Genomic DNA, 13,502 nt, shown 5'->3' on the forward strand with positions numbered 1-13,502 from the left:
TCAGGTCAAGGTAGGCGGTGAGCACCATCTTCCCTTCTTCCATGGCTTTAGTGACTGACTCAAAGAAGTTGATCAAATTTAGCAGACATGACCTCCCCTTGATGAAGCCAAACTGTGTGGGATCAAGTGTTTGGAGATTGCCAATGTCCTTGTTAATGAGGTCCATGATAATCCATTCCATGGCCTTGGAGATCAGGCTAGTTAGGCTGATGGGTCTATAATTTTCCAGATCAGCAGATGCTCCACCTTTGTGTAAAGGGATGACATGGCTGTCCTCCACTCAGCTGGGATGAAGCCAGTACTTAGGCTTTGGCTGACTATGGTGCCTAATGGTGCTGCAAGTTCCTGCATGAGTTCACGTAGGATGCACCCTGGGATGTTACTGGGTCCCATGGAGGCTGTATTTTTTGCCTTTGAGAGAGCAGTGATGACCTGTTCCCCTAGATATAAGGGAAAGGGGGCAGCTACTGGGGATGTCCTGATTTACTGATGGGGGACAGAGGAGTAAGTTTTCGATGAATCTGTCAGCCAGCAAGTTTGCTATATCTACGGCATTTGTATATGTGTTGTCCTTGACCACCAGTTCTGAACAGATCTGGGTGCTTCCTTTGCAGTTGCAGACATATGTGAATAAGGCCTTATGATTGTCTTTAGTATAAGTGGCCAATTTGGACTCAAAGTTTGCTTTGGAGGATTTCACTAGTGTTCTTATTTGCTTGTTCAGGCTAAGGAAACATTGCTTCCAATTGGGCACCTGTCCTTCTTGGTCTTGGACAGGATTTTTTTCCTTTTGTTATAGAGTTCATTTATTGCAGATGTCCACCAGACAGGTTTACTCTTCCTTGCAGAGGACGATTTAGTCCTGTCGGATATTCCTGATTCCATGCATCAGTATAAATGCTCGTATAGTGCTCTGGTGTAGTTTTTTATATTGGTGCCAGTTCCTACAGAGGGGGAAGGAGCTGTGGAGCTGTTTATACCATCCCTCAGGAGGCTGTAATCAGCTTTGGAGAAGTTTTTATGTCTGATCCTTGCTTGGGGGGGGGGGGGTGGCTTCAAAAGTGACCACTTTGTGGTTGGATCTTATCAGGGAGGATGATACTATATGGATGCTGCAATGGTTACTCATGTTGGTTAATACCAAGTCTGAGATATCATCACCTCTTGTGGGGATATCGACTAGCTGTTTCAAGGCATTTGCATTAACAAAATCAAGGAATCTCTGGGCATTTGTGTTCCTGCATGAGTAGTTCTTCCAGTCTATGTTTGGGAAGTTAATGTCATTTAGGATCAGGGTAAAGGGTTGAACCTTGATAGAGTTGAACAGGTCTAAATAGGCGGATTTGTCATCTTGAGTCAGATTTGGGTTCTGGTGGCTAGCTATGATTTGAATAGGGGTCGTGTCAATGGTTAACTACACCTGGAGTGTCTCCTGTGTGTCATACTGTTTCACCAGCCGGGAGGTGTGTATGAATTTAATGTATATTGAAACTCCACCTCATTTAGCTTTACTGCGCACAGTTTGTGGTCTGAATGTATGATAGGATGAGTAACCAGGTACGTTGGGGTGCTCTCCACAGCTTTGAATCAGGTTTCTATGACTGCACAGATGTCAGCATTTTCCAGGGTTAGGAATGCTTGCAATGACTGCAGTTTCATGTTTAGACTCCTAGCATTTAGCAGCATGACCTTTAATTTGTGTTTTTTTGAAATGTTTATCTTGGTAGTTTTAATCTCTTACCCTTTTCCTAAAAAAAGGCACTATAGGGGAGGCAAGAGCCTTTGCCAGAAGCCTGAAGCCCAGGTAAGACACATGCAGGCCATCTATGGCAAAGCATCGTGGTCTATCATATCTTCCGAGGCTGCCAAGTATTGAATCCCCCTGGAATGACACCAGAAACTAAGCCAATTGTTAAAGTCAATCATTTTCTGTTTGTATTGAAGCATCATTCTAGGTGACAGCAGAATGCTGCTTAAGGCTAGGGACATACCTGCCTGGGACATATTATCAGCGAACTCAGTCATCTCTCTCTTCATACAGTCCAGAGAGGTACGTCTCAAGTCAGTAATGCCAACATGGACTATGACAGTCATAACAGTACTCGTTGTTGAGAGACTTGAGTGCATATGTGATATGACGGATTCTGGCACATGTTCGATCATATAGAGGACAACTCTATATATATATATATATATATATATATATATATATATATATATATATATACCAAATGCTCAAAAGTGTAAACTAAAAAGAACAATCATTTCTGAATGAATCTAAGATGACTGAAAACTACACAAATTAAAATTAATGTTATATATACCATCTCTAAGATTGCACAACTACAGGGCAATGGGAATTTTCTTTACCCCCCCCCCCCCCCCGCAACACAATCTTATACAAAAAGCTGCCAGCAAAACCACTATTAAAAAGAACATTTTTACAGCACTAAAAAGCAGGTTTCAATCTTTTGGGATTCATACTTTTGTTTCAAACGTTTGGTTGTTTGATGAAGAGACAGTCTCATATTACAGAGTCATATAAATTAGATACAGATATAATCATTACATTATGTTATTTATAAATATTTACTTAAAAAAACAATATTCAAGGGGTGTGTCTTCCAATGAGAAAGCACTCATAATTCCAAAGTATAAGAGCTTAACCAGCCTCAGTAGGGGACATACTTGGAATAACTGAGTAAGAAAGGTAATGTCCAGAAAGGGAATCTGTTGTGCCAAAGAGAAAACACTTAAATGTACCTAAACTAGTGTACGTGGCAGCAATATATCCATTCAGTTGTATATCTGAAAATGTGTAAGAACTTAATACAGCTGTATTTTTACTGACATGCAGAGCTGCTAAACAGCTTCCAGAAGCTGAGCACAGAAGAACTTAATATTGTCACAAATTCCATGTTAAAGGATTATGTCCAGGTTGTCAGTCATAAGACTATTTGCTGTGTTTTAGAAATAGATGTCAAAAATGAATCTTTCAAGTCTGTTTTCAAAACACATAAAAAACACATAATAAATTGGATAACCATTTTTTATCCTTTTGCTTTGCTGCTGCATTTCGTAGCTCCCAATGACTTTGATAAGAATGGCTGTGGTAAGTTTTTGCTAGCCAAAGGGCCTGCTGTTGAACACTAGTGGTGATGGAAACCATCAAGGTGAAAGGAAGAGACCTTCCAAATCCAGTGTTTCCAGTTTTCTAGTATATTGCAAAATAATTCCTTGTGGTAGCATTTGGGATGTTTCTCTGACTGCAAATTATGCTTCTGTGCCTCTAAACACACACTTTCAAACAATGTACTTATTCATTTTTGCAAATGTATGTCTTCACTTCTAGCATAATGTAACATTTGGACATTCATTACGGTGCTCTCTACACAACACAGGTATTGGCGATGTTACCAGTCCCCCTGAGGTCTTTACTCTGAGACCTTTTAAAAGGAAGTGTAGCATATAGCATGCAATTTCCTGCAGTTAACCATTAGTACATTTACAACAGTACTCATTTGTTAACCAGACCAGTCTGCTGAACACACAGTCTTTTTCAGGAATCAATGCAGGAGCAACATTTGATTAACTGACTTACTCAAGGTCACACAGTTGGTAAATGAGAGCTATAGGAATCAAACCCTGTACTACAGGAACTACAATTCACAGCCTTAGCCCTCTGCACCAACTGCCAGACAGCTGAGATGGAAGCAGACACCTCCAATGCAGGAATTTAACCATCTCAGGGTCTTTTACATGGCTACAGGTAGCATGAATGCTGACTGGTAAGATCTGAGTTCAAGTCTGACTTCTGCTGTGAAATTACAATCTGCATGTTCTCTCCATGTCAGTGCTGTTTTTCTGTAGATAATTCTGTTTCTTCCCTTGTCCCCAAAACAGGTTAATTGACTGGTTATATTAAAATGTCTGCATAAATATTCCGCTTTTTCTATTGTGGCCTGACTTGCAGCTGACAACTGTCCATGGATGAGCCCATTGAACTGGATAGCACATTATAAATAAAATAAATAAAAAATAGGGCCGATGGTACTGAGAGACTAACCAAAAGTAGATGGGTGCAGTGATGATTGAAAAACTGGCACTGTACTGAGCTGTAGTTATGAAATATAAGTTGACAAAGCTCCCAGCCTGTTCTCTATGTCCTAGTCCTCATTATTGAACATAAGCTTTGATTAGTGGCCACAAGGATGAGATCACAGATCCAAATGGTGGACATCTGAAGGATGAGATCACAATTCAAATGGTGGGCATTAGAATAATGAGATCATAGATCCACATGATGGGCATTAGAATGATGAGATCACAGACTCAAATGGTGGACATGAGGTTCCTTAGCAGGGTTGCTTGTTTCATTGTCCATGACAGAATAAGGAGTTAGGCAATCTGGGAGGATCTCAGAGTAGTGATGCTGGTCCTCTGATTGTTACAAATGAGCTGAGGTGGCTTGGGCATCTAGTAAGGATGCCTGCTGGGCACCTCCTCTGTGAGGTATACCAACCATATTCCATTGGAAGCAACCCTGGAGCAGATTCAGTTTGCTTAGAAATGCCTGTGGACCTTATAGGAATGAACTGGAGACTATTTTTATAGATAGGGAAACCTAGTCTGTCCTATTCAGCATGCTATCAATCTGACCAATCTTTACCAGAACAAGTGGTTTAGAAAAATGGCTGGCTAGATTGATGGGATGGCTGGCATTGCTGACTGGAAGGAATGATAAATGGCATTAATTTCTCATTTTCTTGGGAAAGTCAGCCATGTTTGTGATTGTGCTGCAGAAATACTTACTGCTTACATAAATACTTTAATATTAAATGCTGTAATGGCATTTATTAACAGATGGCATGGCAGCCTCATTGTTTTCATTCATATTCTTTGAAGCTATAGAAGCTGTCTCTAGCTGGTAAGGTGCTTTATATGTTTTTCTTCCCCTGTGCCTGGATCAATGGGAAGGATCAAGTTACTTAAAGAAATCAAGGAAACCGGTTAGCTTTTACTGCTATTTGTTAACTGATATATAGGCCTTTCATTTACTTCACTCTTCCAGACGATGCTGCAATATTGCGCTTTAATCACGATTTTGGGTTTTCAAGACTAGTTACCATTTCACACACTGCCTGCAGACACTGACACTAGGTAAGATGTAGGAAAGTCAACAGCTCTGACATGGACAGCTCAGTGCATTCATACTGGATTTATCTCCTGCCTGCCTACACACGATATAAAATGGATGATGGCTCTGCAAAGCACACTAATAATGTCTAGTAAGAAAATCACCATCACTTCTGGGTCACCCCTTAACTAAGTCAGTGAGGTCTCGCACCTCTTTCAGGAAGTGCCTCAGCACCTACAAGGCCTTCCCCAAACATGGTCTTCCCATATGGTTTCACTGCTTACTCATTACCTTGATCTATCAACATACAACACAAATGCTTTACTCATAAAGCAAAACTGTTCTCAGGCGTTGGCACTTTAAAAACAAGCATGTGTAATAACTTAATTCGCTCTACTTCCTACAGCAAAAGTATGGTATGTAGAAATCAGTCATGCATTTAAAGCTTATGTGACTTACTGATATCATAACGATGCTGTCGAAAGGCCCCCATCCACCGTTTGACTTCCTCTCTGCTCTCTGACCTCAGTATGTGTGTGACATTCTCCCCTCCATATCTGTTGGTTATTGATATCCTATGGTCTGTGCATTTTAGATCTTTATCTGTTGATCGTATGGAAGTCTCCTATTATCAGAAGAAATAAGAGATACTTTTACAGCATTCACAATTAGCTTTCATTTGCACCACTACAAGCATACGATTTCTTTTCACCCATTCAGGTAAATGTAGTGTTCTCAATAAACAACCCATACTTTGCATTCAAAATCGAATTAAATTTCAAAAGTCGCTGCAAAGGTTCATGTCAAGTATGACAAGCTGCAACCTCATATATTTTTCCACCTCCTATCAACTTTATTATTTTCTAGTTCTGCAGTCTAAATATCCTATTACATATTGTAAGCATGCATGTAGCAGTTATTTATCAATGCAATATGATTGGCTCATGTGACTGAAAAGAGTGCAAGCAATCAGCCCATGCTCTTATTTTTGTCACTGACAAAACTATACTTGTGTTTCATGGGTTCACTTTGTTTACAAATTTAAAGAATGGAAAAGTAGAATAATATCTTTGGTTTATATTGGTTGTTTCTGTAGTTATCTAGGTTTTTCTAGCCAGATATGGATACAAGTTTTAAACTGTCTAGAAATCAGCTGCAGTGAGTACATTGCAAACACCTGGTGCTCAGCTAGGATGATTAAACTATAAATGTGGTACTTTGCCTACTCAGTAAGTCAGCCACTAATGATTAAAAACAGTACAAACCAAGCAAAACCCTACAGATCTCCAAAGGTGGAAAAATACCTACAATAATGTATTTGAAGTGTGCAGTGAGCTGGTGGCACCCTTCAAAGTTCATCTTGTGTTTGATTTCTGAGTTTTTACCACATACTACACTTAGCCACATCTTACTTCCAGGTAGACCCTGAAATTAGATACTTCGGCAGATAGACTTACTCAGGTTAACAAAGAAATAGAATCATCAGTCCTTATAACTAAGCTCTACACAAACTTACATATGGCAATACCCGATATTATTAGTTGGCAGCCAGCACTGTGTTGAAGAAGGATAAAAGCCTGACTATGTCCAATGTGACCCAGGTTCAAGTAGTGGGCCAGGTATCTGAGGTGCTAGGAAGGATAGGTGTGCATATCCTGGTCGTGGAGGTATTTGTCTATGAATTCCCTTTAAGGAAGTGTGTTCTATACATGGGGAGTAGTCCTTGGATATAACAAGCAAATGCAGGTGAGGGGAGGAAATCAATGGGTAGGGCAAAACTGAAAAAAATAACTACACAGGTAGAAGCTAACAATGGCCTGACCCTCTCAGGATGCCCTTAAGTTCCATACCAGTCCAAGCCTTAGAATGGAGATACTCCTGGGACTGTAGAAGAAGCTGGTAAACTTAGTGAAGTAAGCTAGAAAGAATGAAACAGAATGAGAACAACAAAAAAAAAAAAGTTTGGTGAGCATTATGTACCTTCTAACAATACAACTGCATAAAACTAAGTATGCTTACAGCAACATGAGGTTCTACTACACAATCCTAGCACCACAGGATTTCAGGACCATGCTGTGGGTTACCTGCATACATGTATAAAAAGGAGTGCATCATCGGTTAAGGTGAAACTCCAAAAATGTTTAGTGTAACCTATGCATGGAGTTAAAGACCACTTAAATAAACTGGAAGATCATTGAGAAAGTAATTATAATGAAATGCTCATTTGTAAATGAAGTACATGCTTATACTTAAGAACATTCCTCTAAAAACAGTAAGCTTTTTTTTTCTTTGAGATCCCTGCCTCAAGATGACCATCAGTTACTGGACTGCTCTTACATGGCACCTCTGCTCTCTCTCTCCTTATGCTGCCTGATAGGAGGGAAGGGAATTAGGAATTGTGACACTGTACTATATGACCACCAGCTGAGGCCATCATTTGATAGTATAGGACAGAAGCACAGAGTGGAGTTAGCAGCCTGCAGTTTCACATGCATTGGTAACAAGACTGTTGCAATCCCTACAACTTCTCCCTGTATGCTGGCTTTTTGTGGAGGAAGCTGGGCAAGGCGTATGGTGTGACCAATGAAAACGCATCCACTCTAGGTCTTAGCTTAGCCATGCCCACCAATATATCTCAGCCTAGCGATCTTCTCAACATTTGGCCTCCAGTACACCTTGAGAGTTCGGTTTTTTACAGCACATATCCTTCCCCACAGGATTGGCCAGCCCATCATCCCTGCCAGCTATGTCAGGCACCCAAGCCTCTAATCAAATTCTGGATGCGGGTACAACGACCATACAGCAGCATAGCAAGGAATCCCAGTGCCACACATGTCACAGCTGACAAGTGATGCAGTTGATGTAAGGGGGTCAGTCATGCAGGGCTATCATCCGGGCATAGACTGCGACTACTCATGCTAAAATGAAGATGACTGGTGTGACACATTGCTTCTGGAAGGATGTCACCTATCACTGCCAATGCTTTTGTGAGGCCATGGAGTCCATAGATGATGTCAGTCTTCATGCTGCATCCACCTATGTACAAAGGACAGCAAATGTTATCAACACTGACCTGTACATCAGTGTTGTTTATATTGTGGGGCAGATATATACACAAGGAGAACATTGAAGGGTGCACATTCTGCTCTTGCAAGTGTAGGGATCTCTTACACCATCACCTCATACAGTAAGTGGTAATGAATACTAGCAACCAGCAGTGAAATACTCTCCCTGCAGCATATATACAGACTCCATTCTGCAGCTGCACAACATCTCTGATGCAGGGGATCTGTAGTCCCACTGAACAGTGACCACAGATCAGGGTCACACAGTGACACACCTTTCTGGCTACATTCCTATCATGCCACCTCATCCCAGTCAGTCCTCAAGTGGGATTCCCTCCCTGTCCAAAAAGCTAATGCATACGACACAGTAGACAACTTGATACAAAACACCCATGTCCACATCCAGTGACATGCCCTCTCAACCAGGTTATGCTGTCAAGTATGTATTATTGTGTCTCCTGTCACATCTGCAAAAGGCAATGACTGTGACTCACTGTATGCTCTCTCCTGTATGGGGTACATGTAAATATCAAATGCATAGTGTGACTCAACTATGTGCTGCCTGGCCTAGGCTTTTGGTAACACTGAAGACAATGTGTTTGTTCCGTGTGACACTATACTGTCATTTTGTGCCTATTACAGGCTTATAGAGCTGGACTAGATGCCACCATTTGCCTATGCTGCCACATACTGTGTCCATCATATTTGGGGTAGCATGATGTGGCTGCTGCATGCTGTTTCTCACACTTACTATCACTGATGGATGCTTTTGGTGAACTGGCTACAGTGGCATCAGATGTTCCCTTGAGCATGCCTGGTGTGCATGCTTCCTGGTCATCATCTTGGGTAATATACAGCATCTATAAACATCTGGAAAATGGTGGCAGAGACAAATTGCACAGCCCCTCCAGACATATGCTTGTACATCACGCTGAATACACACTCAGTGGTGTTGCTGGTTTCCACATGGGTCATGAAGTACTGCTGTTGGGGGTTGTTTTGGGGCACTGACAGCCACTAGGTATTCTGCATCTCCTAAAACACAGTAAGTACATAAAGAAACATACAGAGAGTGAGATGTGTGTATACACTGTATTTCATAGGTTCATAGTTTAGTACTAAGCTAACTGCCCTTGCGAGCCATTTTAAGCCTAGCCAATTATCCCTTGTAAGACTCAAACCCTGCACCTTGTGCTTGCAAGACAAACACCTTAACCATTAGGCCACCGTCCCAACCCCAGTAAATATGATTGCTTCCTACAGTGTCTACAGTTACCTACTAGGTAGTCCTGTGGAACTTCCCTAACCAGGAAATGGCAATATATATGACACACATGCCCAATGAGTGATAACTTTGCCAGGGTGCTGCAGAGACAAATTAGCATGCAACCCATGTGCGTTACATGCTACCTAACAGTTAATTAAATGGCAGTCTTAACTGACATGTCATTATCCACAGACATTAGCTGGGGGATTTATTGCCACATGAATGCAATCTGTCACATGCAGTACTTCTTGGGGAGGGGTTGGCCAGTATCACTGGGGGCTGCCTCCCCTAGTGTGCTGAGGAAACATATATGTTCATTCACATAAGGAAGTAGCGTACTGAGAAATGTAATGAGTGTTTTATCGGCTGACACTTTTGATACACAGCCAGTGCATCCCCTGCTTATCGCTACAAGGTCCCTGTAGTAAGTACGGGAAGAGCTACACATACTGATACCCATCAGTGTGGGAAGTCTGCATTCCTCCCAAACCTATTTAGGGTGACACAAGTCAGACAACACCTGTATGACATCTCTCTCTCTCTCTGTGCATGAATTCAATATGTCAAGTTATGATTGGTTAGCTGGTGGTATGTATTCCACTGCCAGTACTGTTTTCAGTCACACTGCCTTCCATTGTATCAGGTTGTCAGGTATGAGATGACAGCTTTTAGAGTAAAAATTTGCTAGATTTTGAAATGTGTTGCTGCACTGAGCACCTTCATTTTCTACATGCTGTTCACTATTATAAAAAAGTAAAACTTGAAACACACCAAATGCACCTTCTGACTACGAACTGAGACCTGCAATCAGAGGCATACATTTGTATCTCATAATGCACCCACTAGTCTGTGTACCTTCATTCGCATGCCATTATGCAATGTAGTGTTAACTATAACTTAACTATAATTGCACATGTTTATGTCCACTGCTGCAGCGGTATTAACCTCTGGTCGTTCTGTTACAGAAGAACCAAAGTTTGACCTAACTTCCAAAGCCCTGCAGCCTTCCCAATCCTGGTCAGACAGACACCATCCTACCTGGACACCAGCAAATCAGTGGTATAAGACAGTTGACTGCCCATACCATCTTTAGTTTTCCTTGCCCTGGTTCCAACTAGTATTGAGGCCTGAGGCCAGAGTAAGAAAAGGACCCTGAATGAATTGGACTCCTGACCAGGAAGGCCCTACTATGCTATCTCTACAAATGTTAGGTCAACTTTGGAACAAACAATGCCTTGTAAGAGTGAAAGAGGGGGATGGTAAGTAGATAAGACTTGGTGGACGCTCACTCTAGAGTTAAAGTAGTGACTGTAGGGATTCCAGTACAATGTGACCTAATTTTCCCAAAGCAGTCTTACCATGGAGTGAATAGCAGCAGAAGATATAATTACCTATCCGCTTCAAAACTGTTTGCTTGAAAACAGATCTATCTTCACTACTTTGTGTATGGGATATAAATAACTGGTCTATTTTTCTTCTTTCTTTTGCTTTATCTATATAATATATCTGCTGTCTATGCATGTCTATGGAAAGAAAGATCATTCCCCCTCTGTTTTTCAGGTAGTGTAAAAAACGGGTCTATGTCAATTCTTCAAACACATAAAATTTCGAACGTTACATGGTCAAGACCAAAAGTTTGAAATTTCAGGTGTTCGAAGATTGACTTTCAATGGCGCTGTACGGTGCAGAATGGGAGAATTTCCCTTTTCTGCACTGAAGTGCGGTCTCGGAGTTGGTATATTTAAGTAGGGGGGTTGTGAGGGGTGCAGAGGGTCTTGCCCCCTGCCAACACTGTTAAGGTGTGTTTTTCTTTTTTTTTTTTTTTTTATTTGATATTCGAACATCCAAATGTCAAACATTTGGTCTTGACCATGTAACGTTCGACATTTTGAATGTTCGAATATTTAACATGGACCCTAAAAAACAGCTAGGTAAACACTCTGATTTGAAGGTACCTCAGTCACTACTTTAGGCAAAAAGAAAGAGTTAGCATAAAGTGTAGCTCTGTCCTTGTTGAAGATGAGAAAATCGTATTGCATATGATGAAGTTCTAAAATTCTCCTGGCAGAGGTAATGGCTACTAAAAGTTTTTTACGAAAGATACAACTGAGAGAAAACACAGCATCTGATTTAAAAGGAAACAGTGTTAGCTGAGATCCTATGGTGTGGAAGGCACTTTCTTAAAAGACTTCAGAAACATATTCCCTTGTAGGAATAGCTTTATAAATAATCTAAAATTGAGGGGGGGGTTACAAATGTAACTTAGGAACAAGTGGCTATTTTCTGCTGCTTCGATATCTTGAAAGCAAAGCATTTTTTATTGATTTTTTTTTTGTGTTCCCTATCTAGCGATCGATAGATATTGTGTATTTGCCAATAGTTAAGGAGTGTCGCTAAGTGGACATTGTCCACAGGTGATAGAACCAGAGCCTTCGCTCATTATGTAATTAGGAAAGAACATACTTTTTGCTCTGTCTACAAGGCTTACTATTGAACGCTTGATCATACTGAGCTATTGATAAAAGTTGAAGTACATTAACTGGAGAAATAGTGTGTACATCTGTTGCTTTCTAATAAAGAAAGCTATTCATTGTAGTACAGTAACTATTGAAATAGTGTGTACAACTGTTGCTTTCCAATAAGGAAAGCTATCTATTGCTCCGCTCTATCTAGCGAACGCTAGACAATAGCGTGTTTTACCCAAAAGTGAAGGAGCGCTGCAAAGTTGTCTTTGTCCGAGAACGATAGAACTGTTGCTTTCCAATAAGGTAAGCTATTTATTGCTCCACTCTATCTAATGAATGCTAGACAATAGCGTGTTTTTACCAAACGTGAAGGAACGCTGCAAAGTTGTCTCTGTCCGTGAACGATAGATCTAGTGTCACGGCTCCTCAGCTTACAAGCGAAACGGCCTATGTTTTCTTTCGCCTCAGGGCTTATCGGGTCCCAGCTTCTATGACTGCCTGTATCAGTGCTTGGGCTAGTACTACAAACTGAGCGTATGCTCAGAAACATAGTAGTATCTGCTAAATTTTAATACAGCACTGATAAGTCAACTAACTAACATAGCCTCCCCATGGAACCTATTATATATTAGTTATTCACTATCTTGATCGCATGGCATACAACTGTCCTGCTTATATGTTAGCTTGGTAAGGTGCTTAAGCTAGGACTGCACATATCTATTTCTCACTAGCCTCTCTTGTAATTAACTACCTTAGCTTCTGCTTATATACCACTCTGAACCCAGCTCCATACTATATCATTTTATTCAAGTATTTCCTAGCTAGGCTGTTGCACACTGCTTAGACCATTCTCTACTTGTATGAGTACTCTGTACATTTTGTTAGCTTGAATAGGTGCTGTGATGCCTTACATTTCTATCTGTTACCTTTGCAATGAATGTTTCTCAAATGTTTGCTTGAATAGATGCTGATATACCTTGCTTTGTATCTGTACATTTTGCAATGATTGTTTTTCAACTGTTTCTATGTGTATGAACTCAACTGCTCTGAGTACTACCCCAACTGTAGTTTTAAATACCTGTTAGCTTGTTCAAACTGCATGCTCTGTGTGTATTACCCTATCATTTAAATGTCTTTCTTACCCCTTCACTATTTCTTTTTTCTTGTCCCCACTATTTCTAGGTTTGAAACTTCTATCCTACTCTAATACCTTATGAACATACCTACCTGGTGAAGGACTCCCTGCAAACCAAATCCACACAACTCCTCTATAGCACAAACACTTGCCGTCCTGCTTAATGAACCCTATTCACTAGGAGGCAAGAAAGTATGTGTTATCAAATAAAGTGGTAATATTTATACACTTGCTAAATATCTAGTGTATGTATTATATGCTACCTTAGCCAGGATACCCAGCAGCCATTCTCCCCTCTCTATCCCCTAGCATTTAGATGTTTTATCCCTCCTAGGCTATCTCCTGAAACTATCCTTAGGAGCCTTCCTAAACCTTGAAACATCTCTCTCTGCTCACTTGCCTCTGTTGTTATGACTCCATCTGACCACTAGAT

At 40.8% G+C, this 13,502-nt stretch overlaps 1 protein-coding gene across 4 annotated transcripts in view; it reads right to left on the bottom strand.

Annotated features, from left to right (window-relative positions):
* Positions 1-13,502, bottom strand: part of RTKN (rhotekin) — a 1,021,076-nt gene that overhangs the window by 160,449 nt on the left and 847,125 nt on the right. For all 4 annotated transcript variants that reach the window (XM_044064015.1, XM_044064017.1, XM_044064016.1 and 1 more), the window contains exon 10: positions 5,597-5,762. In XM_044064015.1, the coding sequence (XP_043919950.1) occupies positions 5,597-5,762 (166 nt within the window). The remainder of the gene's footprint in view (positions 1-5,596; positions 5,763-13,502) is intronic.

The sequence above is a fragment of the Protopterus annectens genome, chromosome 2.part2 (assembly GCF_019279795.1).
Source record: "Protopterus annectens isolate FY-2018-M chromosome 2.part2, PAN1.0, whole genome shotgun sequence".
Classification (NCBI taxonomy): Eukaryota; Metazoa; Chordata; order Ceratodontiformes; family Protopteridae; genus Protopterus; species Protopterus annectens.